At 40.1% G+C, this 19,983-nt stretch overlaps 1 protein-coding gene across 1 annotated transcript in view; it reads left to right on the forward strand.

The window, feature by feature from the left end:
* The window catches only part of LOC134063580 (CUB and sushi domain-containing protein 1-like), a 232,763-nt gene that overhangs the window by 115,962 nt on the left and 96,818 nt on the right, over positions 1 to 19,983 (forward strand). Inside the window, exons 7-13 of the mRNA XM_062519171.1 lie at positions 5,116 to 5,228; positions 6,378 to 6,455; positions 9,602 to 9,683; positions 10,340 to 10,464; positions 14,053 to 14,174; positions 18,210 to 18,313; positions 18,503 to 18,615. Of these exons, the coding sequence (XP_062375155.1) occupies positions 5,116 to 5,228; positions 6,378 to 6,455; positions 9,602 to 9,683; positions 10,340 to 10,464; positions 14,053 to 14,174; positions 18,210 to 18,313; positions 18,503 to 18,615 (737 nt within the window). The remainder of the gene's footprint in view (positions 1 to 5,115; positions 5,229 to 6,377; positions 6,456 to 9,601; positions 9,684 to 10,339; positions 10,465 to 14,052; positions 14,175 to 18,209; positions 18,314 to 18,502; positions 18,616 to 19,983) is intronic.

Raw genomic sequence — 19,983 nt, forward strand, 5'->3', positions numbered from 1 at the left:
TTTGAGATTCCTCTAGAGCCTCTCGAAGGGCAGATGTGCGTGATCTCCCTGACCTCGCTGACCCGGACTTTCTGGAGCAGAATAAATTTAATAGGAACTGTTGAATAAAATAAAGGCCTCTTTCTCTTTGAAGTCTTCTCAAATTTCCAGACGCTTAAATATTGATCTTTATTTTTCCCTGTCAGTAAAAATGGATGACTTGCTCCACCCTGCCAGCGTGTCTGAAAGTGTAACTTATTATCTTTAACGGTAATGGAATGTTTTGTTTTAGAGGCGTTGGTGGCAACTCAGCCAAGTCTTAAAATGTTCATCAATTATGTTTTTAGTTTTAAATTGTTATTGGCTAGGCATATATATGGGTTTTTTTTTACAAAAATTAGCCTTATATTATCACTCAGCCCCCGATGATGCCATGAATGCCCTGGCCTTACATTTCCATGTACATTTAGTCATTTAGATGACACTTTTATCCAAAGCGACTTACAAAAAAAATATCATTCCTTATATCCATATACCCCTGCTGAGTTCCCTGCTCCTCCACAGCTAAGTCAGTTTTTCCATACATGTACCCTCTCACCAGTACCTGACTCCAAACTTCAAAAAGATTTACCTTTTTTATCTGTCAGGACTCTTCTTCCCTTTTGGCAGAAGGCACTCTCTCTTTCTCTCTCTCTCTCTCTCTCTCTCTCTCTTCTTTTTTCTCTCCATCTACCTTTTTTTTTTTTTTGCTGTTGCCTCCCCATCTCAACCTGGTTTTCATGCTCCAGTAAACTTAAGTCCTCTGAAAGGCAGTAGAGGGATCCAAGCAGGTTGGAGCAGTAATTGCCACTCACTCTCTCCCTCTCATGCCAATCTAATCTCTGCTGTTCTGTGCCAAATCCAATACATCCTATGTAACAAACAAATCATCCAGCCAAATAAGCCACCCCTAATAATGTTAAAGACTCTAATGCGGACCCACAATGTAATTAATGTTTTGTCGCGTTTTACTATACTTTAACATGTTAGCTTAAGTACAACATTAAATGTGAGTTGTATTTACGTTTTGATGTGATTATTGAATGTCTGAACAGTTACGGTACATGCTGTTTGTAAATCTTAAGTTTGTTGGCAAATGTACTGTAAGTAGGGATGCTGCACACAAAATTGAATGAGGTGGAGGAGATCTCAACAATATTTCATGGTCTTATCTTCCGGCCATCTTTTCAAGATCTTCCCCTTAAAGCAACACTTCACCATAAATGCAAGTCAAAGAAACAATGTGCTGCTTTACATATATCAGATGGTTCTGATTTGCTTGGCTTGCATCATTTTGTAGAACTAGATCTATATGGATTGTATCTATACTTCAAAGATTTGAAATGGTCCCTCTTGATTTACCCTACATATTTTTTTCTTGCCCAGTGGCATTGAAGAATCCCACAGTGTGCAAAGGAATGTTGCAATCACGTCACGTACAAAAGCATGTGAAACACACATTAGTAAATCAGTCGCAGGCTTTGCGTGTAGAAACTGTGTGCCCCCTCAATGACTTAGGTCAGCTTGTTGAATGAAGAGGAACACTCTCAACATAATGTGTGACATCTTCATGAACTTCTACTATAACAGAAGCAGGTTTTATATATTCATCTCAACCAAGGTCTTCAGAATGGAGTAATGTGTTATCACAAATGCCACAACTGTAGACTATTTGTGTATCGTGTTATCATGGATCAGGATGACGTTCTTAATTACAACTAATGACATGAACCAGACATTTCTTATTGTGTGACTTCTGCACAAACAAAATATGTGATATTTAAGTTAATTTGTCTTTCTATACATTATGGACAAGATGAGACCATACCGTATCCCAACATGTAATGTAATAGCTGATATGCATAAGAACTGTTATCGAATGACAAAAAAAAATAATTTGTTCAAAGTTAATATCCAACATAATATACTATGCAAAAATATGGTAAATTGCACCTGCAAATTAGGAAGCATCGAGGTCACTTGTCCTATTTCTTTTAATTGACTAATATATTTGATTAGGTTTAGAATAGCATGAAAAGGAATCAAGTACAGTGATCACTTAAAGAGGAACTATGCAGGTTGGGCAATTTCTTCGTTTTTTCTCTGTTTTCTCTAGCGTGGATATTTTGCAACACTCCTCAATCGGTCAGTCTGCTTTTCCAATAACATGATCGAAAGGCTGCGACACTTTCTGTTTATCAGTGCCATCGGCCCGGTGGCGCAAACTTGCAAGCGAGAAGCGAGACAGCCATCATTCAAGCCGAAATAAGTCAAATGACTCCAAAGCTGATCAGTTAAGGTTAACATTAAGCTAACAAAAAACTTGCATAGTTCACCTTTAAAACCCTCCAAAAAAGATGTCAACAAACAGAGAACATGATGTCAATCAGCACTTTTGCCATCTAAAAAAGGCTCTAATATTGGGTACGCTTTAGAGTTTTCGTGGACTGCCTCTCAGAACTCTCTGTGCCCTGCCTCTGCTGGCGCTGGCGTTGGCTTGATGTTCATGTCGCGGGCACAGATCTGAGGTAGAGGCTGAATACCAATGCCCACATCGCCTCTCCTGAAGCTCGGAATGGAGGTTGGTCAGGACGTCAGCTTGGCCTATCATCAGGTCTGCCGAGCTGCTCTCTGGTGCTGTTTTCTCCCCGTCAGAGTTTCTCCGCTGTCAGCCCTGATGGCTAGTTACTTTCTTCGTCTCTCTTTGTGGCGGTTGTAAATCTGTTCGAATGGGGCCCTCTGAAGCTGTGCATTCAATAAGGGTACAGTTCGAAATTATTGATGTGTAATTCTTCTGATGTTCCATTCGCAGTGGCGAAATGTTCGCTTTGAAAAATCCCTTCATTTTGAATAAACATTGTCTCTCCTTCATGAGGAATTCAAACACATGACACGTGCTTCCCATCCGTACCTCAAATGCTGCTTATTATCTATAAATGTCCGACCGAAATGTTTATGGGTGCCTGTAACTGGGCTACTGGACTGTGAATGGCCCAAAAGAAGCTCACAAACTGTTTTCAGTGTGTGCCAGGTAGATAATACTGCTCCCATTCAGTCAAAGGCATGGCTTCCTTTGATATTACCTTCCTAGGGGGTAATTCAATCAAGCTTAATGGCACACTCCTGTTGAGACGTAATGGAGTTTAGCAGTTTTATTCTTGGAGTGAATCCCACTAATGTGCCTTTATTCTCATGAATTGCTCCTTCCATGGTTTTTCGTCTATTATCCACAAATGTCTTTTATGAAAGTCAGAACCAGCTGGTAATTGTGGAGTTGTCTAATTGCCTAAAAGACAGACATAACGTTTAGTCAGTGACACAATTTTGACGGCTTTACTCTGAATAAATAGGAAACATGTTACATTGCAGAAATAATTCCTGAGATGAAAGTGAAACGTCTGGATAACAGAATAGCCCAGATAAATGCGTTGAGGTTAGGTGGGGAATATTCAGTTGAGATTCTAACGCTGCGTCATAACTTTATTGCATGTTGTTGGTATCTGGATTACTTATACTTAACTTCCCCCAGAGAATGTGGCTTAAGGGCCTAGGCTGGCAATTGGTTCAAATCCCAGATGGTCACTTGATGTTGTGAATCGTGCCCTTGGACAAGGCACTCCTTTTACATTGTCTCAGTCTGCTCAGCTGTAACATAGGCGCCAGCTTCGGGCTGAGGGTTACCTGCGATGGACTAGTGTCCCATCCAGCAGGAGTCTACAGCTCTCATCCGCTTAGCATTTACAGGAACTGGACATGAGCACAAACCCTGTTAGCCCCCTGGAAAGAATGAACTTAATCATAGACCTGTGCTTTCTCTGTAGCTTGTAAGGTTGTCCAGTATGTGTGCCGCTTGGTTTAAGGCAAGTTTAATCATAGAGCCCAAATTTGGATCCATGCATTTTTATCAGTATTAATAATTTTGTGCGCACATGAAGGGATTTGACTCTCATCTTTGTGTACATGTGCTATAGTGTATCTTTTGGCATTTAAAATTTCATTTGGGAAATCAAAATATATCGCTGTTTATTCACACACTTAATTCTGCAAAACCACCTCTCCCCATATGCTCATTGAGTCCATGTTTTTATGGTGATGACTGAACCCTTGGTTAAACTGGATATCACCCTTGCCATGCATTGTCATTCTATTTTAATTTCCAGTGTGCTGTTAAACATATCAGTGATGAATATAGAGGAGTGTTAAAAATATCTCAGTCATACATATGGCTTAACTGTAACATGAGATCATTTTAAATATGCACCGAAGATGTGCATGCATGCATGTAACATGTACTGTATCTCTGCCTGCAAATTCCACACTACTAATATCCAGAGCATGGAATGTAATTCTTGGAATCAAATCCCATAAACATTCCAAAATGTAAATAAATTGTCATATTACAAGACCATGAAATGAAAGGATTCTGATGTAAGCCTTGTGTGGGAGGCCTCAACCCGCCTAAGACGCTAAATAACACCTTTCTCTTCTAAAAGGCTGCTGCATATCTCTGAGCAACCACTTAGTCTTCACCGGGAGACTTTAATCAGTTGCTCTAATGTGGACATAAAATTGTGCCCACATGGAAAATGAACTAAACTGCAGGTCCAGTGCAGTGCCTTTTGTAGATTATTCCAGGAATGGATATACTGTATGTAGACTTTCTCTAAAGACCAGTAGAAATTCTCTAAATTAGCTGTACAAAACACACCCATGCCCAAATAAAACACGCCATCTTGAGACCATCAAGATCCCATGTGTTTTATGGCTGCAGGCGCTCCATTTCCAGTTGGTCGTTACTTTTTGGTGAAGTCAAGATCTGTTAGCCATTGTTTTTCAATGGTAGTTTTAGCATTGTCACAACTAAACGTCACAGTCAATAGTGCATTCACCATAACTTGCCATAACAATTTATGGTTTTTGAAGGCATTTTGACCCTTTGACAGTACTTTTCAATTGTTGGGATGCTTTATTGTACAGTATGTGCGAGTTCCAGCGATCTTGGCCAGAGAGAACTGTACTGCCAGAATGTCTGGCAAATCCTTGTTTGATTGTTTACCTATTTTAAATATTTCTCCTTTTCTCTGCTCGCTCATTCAGGCTCACTGGCATGAATCTGCCCTCGCCCGTCATCAGCAGCAAGAACTGGCTGCGGCTGCATTTCACTTCTGACAGCAACCACCGGCGGAAAGGATTTAGTGCCCAGTACCAAGGTAAGGGTCAGCATCTGCAGGGTGGGAGTGAACTGCGGCCATTGCCAACTCAGGTGAGGACTCAGCAGAGGGGGGTTGGGGGATGGGAGGTGGGTTGAGGCATGCTTGGGGTGGCTTTTAGCCCGTGCTTTGGCAACATGCCCAAAGAACATCAAAACATGTGCTTATCATGCAGATTTGATGAATTTTGGGAACCTTATTACTTTTTCTGGGAGGTGTAGTATCTATGCCAGACTAGCTTGTTTGCCATAAGAGATGCAATTATAAATATATAATTACAGAAAAATGACCATAATGTTGCAAAACTTACAGAGATTAGAGATTTAACTATGGCCGTTTCAGTAAGAATTCCAATGGCAGCCTCAAAGTAAAATACATTTTCATTGTATCATGAGGGTCATCATTTCATTATGGATGACCTTCTAACCACATTTGTTGTACCAATAGTCCCAGGACAGGTTTATTTATTAGATTTATCATGGCCAAATCATGACCCACACTGTTCTATTAATACCTGGAGCCTGTGTGATGTCACACGGAGAAGACATTATGCAAATGTTTCTTTTTTTTTTCATCCATTTATTTTGCATTCGCCTCCACGTGTAATTGGCTCCCCACATGCCTTAATTACAGGATTGAATTCAGGTCTCTGTAATCAAAAATGTGGTCCAGTTGATGCGAATATACTAGACTCCAAGTGTCCCACTGTGTGGGCTGTCTCTTCGGTTATGCACTCCCTGGCTCAGGGCAAGCACTTTCTGTTTCTTTGCCATGGACAAACTGGACGTTCACGCTCACGGCCAGGTGGTCATTGGGCAGTGAACTTATGATCACCATCATGTGGACGTCGTTGGTGATCAGTCAGTGTCAGTCCTTTAAAAAATGTCCGCAGCGGAGGCCAGGTCTAAAATGGAGCTCTGATGGTGGGGGCAGCCAAGGACTCGCCGAGGAGTTGGCACAAGAGGCCCCCAGATTTACTTTCAGCCGTGGTTCATGGGGTGTTTGTCTAATTACATAAATGGATTATAATGTGTGATACCCCACTTCAGTTGCTGTGTTCTCTCTCTCTCTTTCTCTCTCTCTCTCTCTTTCTTTCTCTCTCCTTGTTGCTCTTACTCCCTGTCTCTCTCTCTCTCTCTCTCTCGACAGTGAAAAAGGCCATCGAGTTGAAGTCCAGAGGCGTGAAAATGCTTCCAAGCAAAGACACCAGCCATAAGAACACAGTCTGTGAGTATTTATGCAATATGGTCATAAGGTGTCATTTCAGCTTCATTAGCATTTTAATTATGCCGCATTAAAAAAGAAACAGCGCACTCAAGAAAAGGCACATGTGTCTTCGGGCAGTCAGAGGCTCGGTGTCAAGTTGCACAGGTTGCTCGAAGGCCCACTGCCGTTTATATAGCCCCCCTGAGGGGGTCACATTACTGATGGCGCGTGCTGGGTGCTGGGTGCTACACGGTGTTATGCAGCCTTACACCCTTGTTTTTGTTAACCATGTTGACATGACATATTCGCCTTGCATAATTTCAGCTCCTATTTGCAGCATTGCTCCGCACTCACAATACCTTGTGTAAGGGAGATGCCCTTGATGATATCCATAATAAGATGGACGGAAAAAAACAATTGCCTGTTAAGGCTACATTAAATTGTATCAATAATTTGTGCCACTCCGTGCTTCATTGAGCATGCGTTTTGGCAATTAACAGCATGCACAAGAGGCTGACAGTGCAAAAGTGAAACTCTTGAACCATGCTCAGTGCGAGGGGGAAGATTGGCTATGTAGATACCGTCACCAGCAAACACGCGTAAACACTTGAAGTCCGACGCGAGACTCTCTCGATGAATCAGCCGCCGTTGCAAGCCTTCTTCGCACGCTCAAGTGTGTGGCGAGGCGGGTCCAAATGACTGTGGGGGTAGGAGGAATTCACCCGATTTTTATTTGACACTGCAATAAAGAGAGATAATGCGCTGAAATAATATGTAAAGCCCCCGGTTTCTTGAAAGCACCTAAAAGGAGCCATCTGTAACCGCTTTAGAGAATGCTCTATGACGGCTAATCTTTCAGCAACTTAATTAAATCAATTTTGTGTGACGTTTTCTGTATGTGTTTAAGAGTTCAAAACAAGAAAATCTGATGTAGAGATTGGAGTGATCATAGAAGCAGCATGGGAGAGAAATAAAATTATATATATATATATATATAATATATATATATATAAACGTCACCCACCAAAAAGCACATCTGAAAGATGGCCACAAGCTTTGATCATACCGAATCATTTTTGAAAGTCATGTCAACAATCAGAGGAAATGACATTTGAAGACCACATCAAACGGGAGGACATGGCAGTTGATCAAAAGGGTTACGGTGCAAGAGGGCTACTCTGACCAGTCACACATACGCATACACACACACACACACACACACACACACACACACACACACACACACACACACACACACAGTCCCCTCCAGCTCCTGACCTTCGTCCAAAATGTACTTCCATGAAGTGGTAACACTTGATCGAGTCAGTGTAAATGACTTTGCAAAAACTGACTCTCTTCAGGAATAAGCTCACTTAATGTTTCATTCAGTGGGTCCACTAACTGTGCTTTTCTGTCTGAGCAGCGCTATGGTAGCATTGTGAGCTCGTTCTAGTGGGGTAAATGAGTGCTTTCAGTGGACTGTACAGCCTTTACCACGCTGCTGTCAATGACAATGTTGGTATGTCAAGGATAAGCTGGTAGTCAGTGAGAGAGACACATTAGTTTATATACAGACTAACTTAGCGTTATCCCTTATGGACGGACATAAATGGCACATTTGACGCTCATGAACACATATAAAACTTCAGCAGCTCAAAGACACATTCTGGAGGTCATAATATCTTGATCCAAACTATATTCGAATTACCATATAAAGTAGTTGTAAGGAAATGTCCATAACATACATGCAATCAAACAAAACAGCACAATACACTGGAACACATACTTGAAATGTGATCATTTGTTGTTGGATACATGGTATATGAAGATGTATGTATAACATGCACCATAATCTGTCACCTACAGATATAGATATAGATAGATAGCTCTATCACAGCTTTGTATTAAGACCTTAATTGCATGGCATCTAGTAAACTTTACACGGTCATTTAAAGTTCATAGTAACGGGTAATTTCTATTTTTAAAAAATTCAGCAGTGGGTGACATTTGGGAGACAGTAATATATTTTATTGGGGGTGATATAAAATGTTTTACGAGCCTATATGCTAATTATTAATGGCAGGGCAAGCCATCAAATGGAATGAAGTGGAGAGAGAAACAAAGAACAACCCCCCCCCAAAAAAAAAAAAAAAAAAAAGCAAGCCCTTTTAAGTTTCTGTCTGAGGCGTTTGCTACACCACAGCACCATAATGCTGAGCAGCCTGAAAGCTGACCTGGTGTGATTGTGGCCTGCAAATGAACTGTGCCTGTGTTTGAGGCTGACGCCACGTTTGAGGTGTGAACAGAGAGGCCCTGTCTGGCACCGGAGAGGAGTGGCGAACTGTGAAGAAGGACCACGCTGTGACCTTTTCCACGGCTCTTATTTTTTTTCGCGGGAATAGCCTTGAGCTTTGAATCGTTAAATCCCCTGTCAACACGAGGAGCGGTATGCATTTTTTGAAATTGTGCATGCAATCCACATTAATGACATTTTTACATTATAATGCTGATATAAATTTAATAGATAACAGCACCTGTTTGGTTGAATTGACCGACAGCAAAAAAAAGAAATAGCCATTTTATTCCACTGAGTTGTGCGTGTGAATCATTGGTGGTGGTGAGCTAGCACTGCTCACGCTCAGGACCGTAATGTGCTGGGAGGCACACTAGTGTGAGTCACATCGACAGGAGAGACACAAGCGTTCGGTGTTTGGTCATTTGTCTCTCCTGGCTCTGGTGTGGTTTCAAATAATGTTGGACATTCATTCAGATGTATACAATAGTTTGGCTACGTATCACTAATTACCATTATTTTTTACCATTCCTGATATTTTGATAAATCTGGTGTTCGTGATCTTAGGAAAACCAAAAATGGGAATTTATTTTACCTTCATTTTTGCTCTGACTCATATGTGTCAGATGTGGCTTTTGGACCTAGTGTCCACATTCTGACCCTATTAATGTGACTATCCTTCTTTAATTTCTTACCATTTGAATGAAAAGGGACACGGCATCCATCTTTACTGTAATCTATCTATACCACAGTGACAGCCACATATCAGTCGAAATTATGAATTCCTGCCATGCCAAGCGTATTTTTAATGTGGAATGGTACTTTCGGAAGATTCCTTTCCTGTCCATTTTTCAATCTGCTCTCCCCATTGCAGTGAGCCAAGGGGGGATGGCTGCTGACATTTGTCCAGATCCTGGGATTCCGGAGAATGGCAGGAGGATTGGCTCCGATTTTCAGTAGGTTTTCTCCTTCTTGTTGGGCGGGGGGGCCGGGGGCTTGGTATAATGTAAGGGTGATTGTGTGTGTGTGTGTGTGTGTGTGTGTGTGTGTGCGTGAATGGGGTCTATTTTAATCAGCGACTGACCTGCTGTGCAGTTTGGTCATCTCCAAATGCCCGCTGCTCTGTCATCACCATTAGCGACTTCATTTACACCCTCGCAAGAGGTGATGGCACCTCCTAAGAGATGATATCATGGTCAACCCGGTGTCAGGCAATGAGACATTTAGGAAGAATTTTTGGTCCCATTTCATACTAATGGTCGTCATTGCAATGCACAATTACTACAAAGTAATTAGAGGACTTTTCATTTAAGTATATGTTATTGTGCTACTGTCCCTGGACTTGCCCCACACCCTCACCCTCTTTGGACATGATCCAGGGATGAACTTTAGGTCTTGGGTGAAAGACACCTTGTGAACACCAGCACATGTTATTTTTATCCACAATTTCCGAGGCTTCCCCCCCCCCCCCATCCCTGTTATTGGAATTCAGGCATAAAAAGGAAAAGGGGGAAAAACGTGAAAGAAATGTCATGGGTTGGGGGAAGGGGGTGGTATAGGCTTGGTGCGGCAGGTCAGACACTGACGGTCATTTGTTTTGCTACCCCCACAGGGTTGGCGCCAGCATCCAGTTCTTCTGTGATGACAGCTACGTGCTTCAGGGATCAAAGAGCATCGCTTGCCAGCGAGTGACTGAAACTCTGGCTGCGTGGAGTGACCACAGGCCTATCTGTCGCAGTAAGTGTGAATGCGGTTTGCCTGTTCCCTCGTGCAGACACTTTCTGTAAGGACATTGTCAAGTCTCGTTAGGGCTGATGTGTGCCACATGCCTATGGTGAGAAGTGCCCCAGGTACTTAAAATGGAGTCCTTACAATCGTACAGGGAATACAGTTTCCCCCTATCTCTTCCTGGCAGAGAACATGTGCCGATCCTGCTGAGTTTTCTCTTTCTTTTACTGCAGGATATTTCTGTGTGTACTGTATATTTGGTTCATGTCTGATGTGTGGTAACAATCAAGTTTGATACTGCATTATACCACAATCAGTTAAAGAGACCCTATGCAACTTTTTCATAGTCATAAAATCGCTCAGAAATCGTTGTTTTGCTTGACTGACCAGTTTCATCGAAAACAGTAATATTTCCTCCTGCCCCCAGTGTCCCTATCCGCTATTGCAACCTTGCAGTTTCTGCAGGAGACGTATCGTCTCCTGTTTACATCTGGAAGTCTGAGACGCGTAAAGAACAAGAAGAACCACGCTTGCAATTTATATATTTATATATAGCCTATATATGTATAAATATACGCGCTAAAGCTGTCGGGGAAGCTCTGCAGAGAAATACGCAAGCATAAAACGAGCGAAAACGAAAACCGAAACCAGAGATGAAATCGCCAATCCTGCATCGTTCCTCTTTAAAGTCAGTCCAGTTAAACTATTTATTAATATCTGATTGGAATAGAGGCATTTGAGTGGCCATATACCAGGACATCTCTATTCAGACCGCTTTTTGCATTGAATAGTCTGAACCAAACATTAACTTCATTCAAAGAGAGAGCAGCGATTTCATCACACTGATGTAGAAAATGAGTATGAGTATGTTGACTGTTCAGTTTGCATGTAACATGAGGCCTCCGGCCTAGCGCCAGTGGCTGAACCACAGGTACCAGCTTCACTCTCATTCATGGCATATTGCTTATGTATATGGCTATACAGTATGTACAGTACTTTCTGTATTTATCTGATACATGTCTGACACATATTAACCGTCATGTTTTATTTACATATGCTGGGATCAGTAGTTAATGAACAGTAAAGACAGAGGATACTGTGAGGTTTTGTTCTTTGTCATGTTTATACTGGAGAGGAAAAACACTTTCCTCAGCTTGTGTTCACAAAAGCACATTGACCTTGTTTCATTAGTTGTGGCTTTCATGCTGCAGAACACTCGAGTAATGGAATTGGGATGTGATTGTGATTGTGATGTAAGCTGATACATAAAAGTGTGGTTGGGAAGACCAGAATGACAAAATGAAAACTGTTGCATCAATTAAAAAATAGCGCGGTTGCTTTTGTTGTTAAATCCATGCCATTGTTTTTAGCTAAGCAATTAGACTAATCACCATCAATGCTCACAGTCCTCTATTGATCCACGGAGATTTACTCCATCACAGCTTCCTAGCATGGAGGAGCTGATATTTATCAGTCAGGTTTGCAAGGGCACCCTTACAGTACGTACTCTCCCAGCCATAACCATACTGTACAAACAGGCAGTTAAATGCACCCTGAAGATGAGACCTGCGGTGTTTAAACTCTCAAAGGCACAGAGGACAAAGGGTTCACGGTGACATTAATCAAAATGAAGTAAGGCAGTGTGTCAGACCTCCGTGAAGAAGAGTAACCATGTTTGACAATTTTCTTTGCACAATTCCATCGGAGTCCTGATTGATCCGGACACTTTTGTCTCAGCAGCTGCAAGAAACCTCTGTAAAATAACACTTAAATGGCCCCTTTTCCTCGCAGATTAGTTAGAGCTTGAAGGGATAAAATTGGAAGTTAAAAACTCTTTAGCCTGCTGATTAAATTATCCCCAGTAGCTTCATCCTCTCGCCCCTATCTTGAAATGAAGCCAGTAATTTTTCAGTGTTATTAGTGCCCTCTCTGATTATTTAAAGTGTTTCAGTTGTGCTCTATTATCGGCGGCTACATCAGACCTTTCTCTATACCTTTCCAGACCTCGGAGAAATGTGATGGTAATGACTACGATGAAAACATTATTTTTTTTCTTTCTTTTCTTGTCCTCAATGAGAGTTTGATCTAATTGGTGGAACTTAATTCCACACAGATAAGAAGTTGTAAGGGTTAGCAGTGTCTCTTTTTTGCATATTAGCTCTGTAGCCGGCTGCACTTTTTGTGTCAACTTACTTCGTAGATGAACACACTTTGGGAAATTCTTGACCTTGTGCACAAGGCTAATGTCGATGGTTGGTTGAAACATGATGGTGCCATGCTACCCAAAGACCTGCAGGCACATATACAATAATAGTCTACCATTAGCCTAGTGTGTTTTTACTTTTTCAAAATGTACATTAAAAAACAATCAGAATTACAATATACATTCATCATTGCTACATAAAGATTGTGTGCTGGAAGATGGAATATATTTCCAGATGTTTAGCGATACTAGACAACTTAAAAATAAAATGTAAAAAAAAAAAGAAGAAAGAAGCTGTGCAGAATCTGCGGCATAACTAAGCCCCTAGTCCCTATAGGAAAATGGCTCATCAGCTTGTGGTCATGAGAATTCCCTTAAAGGTTCCAACCAAACATGTAACCAACAGCTAACATTTAGAGAATGTAACAAAAACTTTCCGCTGCAAACCAAATAGCAACCAAAACCTAACCAAAAGTAACCTACAGGTAACGTTACTGGAACCAAAGGCTTACGTAATTAGAATGTTCTGGGAACCAAAAATGGCCAGTATCATAGCTCATCTGTGAAGTCAGATATACAGTACATACCGTAAATAGAATTTAGCGAAAATCTGTACGTCAAGAAATAAGCTTATAAGTTTAAACGTCCAATATGTTATACGTTTCATTCTAGAAGTAAATTTCTCTAGCATGTTATTTTATTATAATGTGGTATGCATTTAAGATATAAATAGCACATGTAGTGTACCACAACTCATATGTATTAATTGCATCCCTATGAGACAGGCTTAGCCTTACAGACTGCACAATTAAGAGAGACTGACTAAGAATTGTCTGTATTAACTGCATTTTTAAGACATCATGATCCTGCAACAAACATACGAAATCAAAACATTTGCCGTAATATATTATGAGCACACTATACTGTTGGTATCTCATATTTCCCTGGGTCCCATGCAAAGTCCTTCATTTTCAGTATTTCTATATGATTTGGCAGTCCTTCAATTGAGATTTTTCCCCTTTGAGAATGCTTGCTTCATAATCCAGAAGGTAAATCATTTCTACCCTCATGAAGCTCTAATGTTAGCCTGGGGGGGCTTGTGACAGAGAGAGAGGGAAAATAGAGGGGCTGGGAGCTCTTAAGCTGTCAGAGAATATCCTTGACTTCACAGTATGATGTAAAAGGTTTACTCTTCGATGCATGTGTGTACAAGGGGGGCAATGTCTTGTCAACTTGGAAAAAAACATGATTTCAGTCATTATTCTACAGAATGTTTATGCTGACTAGTGTTTCAGAAAACATGATCCATATATTTTTAAGCACTTTTGTTGATCCAAGAAGCAGCATGCACGAAGACATTCTCATGTTTTGATTATTGTGTCTTTATTTAACAGCAAGGACCTGTGGCTCTAATTTAAGAGGACCAAAGGGGATCATTACATCTCCAAACTACCCTGTCCAGTATGAAAATAATGCTCACTGTGTGTGGGTCGTCACAGCGGTAGATCCTCAAAAGGTCAGTTGCCTTTCTCTCACTCTATTTCTCTTCTTGTGTGTGTAGTTTTCATGTTACTTACCACAGATAGATGCTTTGGATCCTTGAGATGGCGTCTTGTCTGTGATCTCAACTGCTTTATCAGCCAGACATGGGGAGACAACAAAATGGACATCAAGACGATTGCCGATGAAATGTGATTGGCTGATTAATTTCAGTCAGGCATTCCATGAGTTAATTTGAATGTTCTAGAAAACAAATTGAAGAAAGCAAGTCATTGTTGTCCTGCTTTCGGCGGTTTAGTGTATGCTTCATCATACATTGCAAAGCAATTTTTGGGCAACATCCTAATGGTGTCTGAAAGGCTTAGGGAAAAGAAATAGGTGCATTAATCACATGGAAACATACCTATTTAATAGCTGCCTTGCCATTTAACATGTCAAGCTACACCCCCCCGCGTGTCTTACCAGCATTGTTTGCCTTAAGTCATGGGAATTAGTAGCCCATTTTAGTGCCTCGATTTACGCCCTCCCTGCCCATAACCGTTGCCCCTTGTTTATGTTAGACTATTCCATTACCAAGACTGGACTTTTTTTCTTTGAACAACAAAGAAATCCTTTGAGCCCGCCTCTTGCTTGCTGCTGTTCAACCTAATCTGGCACTGTCTTAAATGTGACGGGGGGTAAACATACCACATGCACACACTGTTGCGCACTCACTCACGCATGCATGGTTGCTGTAATGAATTCACCATCAAGGTATTGTGTTCAATCATTACACTTTGAGCATAACAACCATCCAGCTGACATGTTGCCCATACAAAACAGAGGTTCTTAAGTGTCATTACTCATTGAAAGAAATTAAAGAGAAAGTGTTGCATAATGTATTATATTATGCCCTGTAGTTAATATGCGTTGATTAATTGCAGGGACTGTTTTATGGAATAGAAAATGAAGTGGTACCTTAGTTCACCCAATGACTTAGTCATGTTTTTACCTGTGTGATAAAGTACCCTGTAACTACTTGAGGCTGGCCTTGTTTCTAAGAAAAGATTCTAACTCACACAAGCTCCGCATAATATAATTTAAATGAAACGAATTCAGACTTATGATTAGCTAAATATTTCCTAGGGTGTTTGCCATGTTAATGTTCAGACTGCATGCCACCTTTATCAGTGTCTAACAAACTTTACTTACAGAATGAGCTAATGATGATTAAATCCCTCCTTTTAAAGTGCCTCTAAGGTCATTGAGTCATGAGGTGTGCTCAAAAACTGTAACAACAGTATCTCAGCTACAGTAAGCCCAATTTTAAGAGTTTCATTCAAAAAATAGATATCCTCTGTAAAATGATATATAATAATAATAATAATAATAATAATAATAATACAGTATTAGCATATTTTTCCCCTGGTAATATCTCTGGAACTGCACTTAGGTTGTTATTGATATCTCGTTTTGGAACCAAACTCAATTTTGTGGATTTTTACAATATATGGTTAATGGCAACCTGTAATCAGTTGTAGGAAACGCAACCACATTATGTCATACAATTATGTGACAGACATGAGAAATACAAACATGTGGTTAATAAACAGAGTCTTAGGCATAAGTAGGGCAACATGATTATTATGCCTCTGGATGATGGTCAATATTAACTTCATATCGCTCAAAAAAAGTGACTAACAGTACAAAACCAAAAAGGCACTACATCGATTAAATACATGTTATTAGCCAGTGATAAAGGTGAATAAAGTCCTATGAGTATGCAGTCAGTGTGCTGTTATCATGACATAATACTGACTAGAATGCCACAGCCATTGACAATACTAGGCTTAACCAAACTGTGCAATATTAAAGCTGATCTTTTTCTCTGCATTTTTTACACCTTATACCACACCTCATTATTATGGGGATGTGTGTGAAGACTGTGGAGATAGACCACTGGCAATATATCCAGAGTCTCTGCCTTGTTAAACAGATTCTGGACTGAGACGGCAAACAGATGAGTTTCACTGAGGAATGGCAACTGTCGTGGCTTTGCTTGCACCTGCTAAGAGGGTGCAGTACTCTGTTGCCATAGACTTCCTCTAAGCTCACTGTGATTCCGGGATCAGGATGGGCAGGATGGCCAGACACGCCTGCAGAAATGGGAAAACTCACATGCTGCTCTTGCATGTGCATATTCGTACAGAACCAAAGGAAACTCTAAATCGGGTCACAAGCGGTAGATTATATTTTTGTCCACATTTAGCCACACTTTTATGGATTTACTTAATGGCTTCAAGATAGAAGCAAACAGTGATCCATGCCAAACTTGTTTGAACATTTAATCGTATTAGTTGAGGTGGTGATGGTGGAGGTCAGGGATTATACAAGTCTATAAAATAGACACATTATCCAGTACACCAAAGGCAGTTTTTTCTTATTGTATGAACACAGGAAAGCCTATTTGTTCCATACAGTCAGCAAATATTACTATTATTATTGAGAATTTGTATTTATACAGTTATTTTGATATCAAATGGAAACACTTTCCAAAAATACAGTCGATATGCATGTTTTCTTAACTTGTACTTTTTCGTGTTGGGTCTTACACCAATGCTAGGTAAGCAGTTACATATATGTTAATCACATATGATTTGTGCATACCAAGTGTCCAAGTAATGCACTTGGAAAATCCATTGTAAAGAATGGATCTGAAAAGAAAACAGAAAGGATTCCGAACTGTATTAAGTAAACATATGGCAAAAAAAGACAGCACTTTTGACTTGTTTAAATCTGACAGAAATAGCTTGAAAGAAGGTTATTTTTGATGAATTATGATGTGTACCCTCACCATTGTGTATTGTGACTTCTCTGAAGAAAGCACTTAAAGATTTTTTTTTCTCCACAAAGGAAAACAAAACCGTCCAATTGAACCAGTTGTCAGACTTCTCAGTTCAAAATAAAACAAAGAAATCAATGCAGCCTTAAAATGTTGTAGCCTAGCTGTTTGAGGGAACAATCACCAAGATCCACTGACATTCCCTGATTGTGTTTATAGTGCATGAATGCAGCTTCATGGGCTTGCTAGATCTTCTGTAAAAAGCATATCTGCCTTGACAAGATAATTTGAAAAGGTCGTATTTTAGCCTATTCATTGAAGATTGCTCCAAACAGCTCACAAACCACACAGTTTGACATTTCATACAGATTGCTTTTCTGAAACTTCTGAAGTGCTTAACAGAGTCATGAGTCCATGAAAAAACATGCACATTATCCTCCCACATTCTGTGAAAGCTTGCTTTTTCAGTCGGAAATCTGATGAGCTGTCTTCTAAATAAAAAAAAAGAAAAGGAAAAGAAAAACAATAACAAAATAAACAGAAACATAGCTGACATAAACTTGTCGCAGCTGTCCTTAATCAATAATTCTGACCACATTCATTTGTCGTTGTCCCTGTCTTGTTTAGTGATCAGATTTTAAGGGTGAATGTTTGGTTTCCCCTTTAGTGAAAAAGTTTCACCTGGACTAACGGCTGCAAACATTTACACAAATAAATGCGTCAATATAAATATTTCTCCTTTATCATCCATTTGTCTGTGCCCGCTGGCTTGGCTCTCCAAACTTCAGGGAAGATTGCTCCTCTATACCTGCTAAGCTTGTGCTCCGAATACCAACTGAAAAAAAAATGCGGATGAGAGTAATGGCTCTTTAATGGCCCAATTGAGAAAATGTGAGGATGCTGATAATGGGGTTGTCCTAATTAAGCTTTATTTTTTCCCTCCCAGCAATCTCCTCTCAAATCCAATTTTCTTTTAACTGCCTTTCTTTCTGCTCACATACCAAATGGGCATGAACCCCTTTTTTCCCTCCAAGTCTTTGTTCTTGGTGACATCTTGCATGTTCTCAACATTACAATGTCTTTTTACCCACAAAAAAAAAGAAATCCACTATTATTTTTAACCATTTATGTCAGACGTACATTGTGGTGTTTATGGTAATGTGAACTCAGAATGGCGTCTTAATTCTTATTCATGTGTGCACATTCCCTGCTTGTTTATTTACTGAGCAGGTTATCAAGCTGTCATTTGAGGAGTTTGATCTTGAGAGAGCGTACGACACATTAACAGTGGGAGATGGTGACAAAATCGGGGATGCCAGGAGGGTACTTTATGTGTAAGTTTATCCAACATCAAAGTGTTTGAACAAAATTAAGCTTTAAATTGAAACTGTCAATTTGTTGTAGTTTTAGGTAAAAAAAAAAATAAATGCTTCATAAACATATATTAAGCTGAAGGAAATATGAGTTGTTTTAATACTTATTAGATTTTGAATTTAATCGTTTTGTGTAACTGTGCATTGCAGGCTCACTGGAACCAGTGTGCCAGACCTGATTGTGAGCATGAGCAACCAAATGTGGCTTCATCTCCAGTCTGATGATACCATTGGGTCCCAAGGCTTTAAAGCTATCTATGAAGGTACTTCATCTATTTTTGTCATGGTCCTTCTTCACTTGGATTGCCCATCATAAGCAATCATCAGGCTGTGTGTTTTTGACTGATGACAGTGATGATTACATAGAGGCTTTGATTTTGAGTTGGTTGACCTTGACAGGTAATTGGTGGTTTGGTTGAAAGTTACACTCTATGAACGCAATAAAGGCTATTTGTTCCATGCAGTCAATTTGTATTGACATAGAACATACTAGAAATTGTACACAATGCTATTGATATCAAATGGAAATATGTAATGTTTTTTCTTCCAAAAATACTGTACATGAAGTGGTTCTAAATGATGTGATGCAATGTTTAACACAAGTGATATAATGGAGCCAGCCATTCATGATCTGATTGCCATACCAGGATCTATGTCATGATCTGAGGACCATCTGAAGACCATCTGATTCCGATTCAATGTCTCTTCGCCTGCTGTTCCCCCTTTTGTCCAAATGCCTACTGTACATCAAGCGTTTAATGAAAGCAAGTGGGTCAGCATATGTGCTCCACAGACGCAGTTGCTAAATTTGCCAGCATGAAATACGCTACGCGGTGTCACAGAGTGAAAGAGTCCTCGTCGAAGCAAGTTTTAGCTTAGCATCTGTTTCTATAAACACTAATATGCTGATTTTGCGAGTCCAGCCAAATTAGTAATTCATTTTTTGACATCAGATGGTTAGACTGATTGTCTCTAAACGATGGAGAGTGCAGTGAGCCCGCTCCTAAAAACCTCAGGTTAATTGGCCATGGTAAACAAGGTTAAGTTTTAAGCTGTAACATGCCATGCTATAAAAGTCGGAGATTTTATACACTGTTTGCAGCTTTATGATAGGACGTAATGAATAGTTTGAATAAGCCCTCCAGTCATTTCCGTTCTGCATTTAGTAACCCAATAATGTGAGTAAATAAGTAAAGTGATCTTGTCACACTTCGGCGTAGATTATTTGTACAGAGTTTTATCTCGTCTGAAAAAGATAGTTGAATTCCATGACTTGAAATACATTTCAGTACCCTGAGGACCAATCCCTTACTTCGATCAGCTTCCATAAATGTCACCACCATAATTGAGCAATTCACACCATGTCTGGACAGTCTAACACAATGATGGAAATGTGTTTAACTTTGTGTAAACCCAATTTCACACATACTCACTCAGTCATTTTGTCATGTTTGACAATAATCCCTCAAGAGAACTGTAGTTGGACCTTTGCAGAGGTATACGATGAATCATGTTTCATATATTAGTGATCAGATAAAAGTTTGTATGTGACACCAAAGATCCTTCATTACTATCCGCTTTAACCCTCTCTGGTGACATCCACTGAAATATTTATTTTCTACATAATAAAC

Source organism: Sardina pilchardus, chromosome 18, assembly GCF_963854185.1.
Source record: "Sardina pilchardus chromosome 18, fSarPil1.1, whole genome shotgun sequence".
In the NCBI taxonomy this organism is placed as follows: Eukaryota; Metazoa; Chordata; class Actinopteri; order Clupeiformes; family Clupeidae; genus Sardina; species Sardina pilchardus.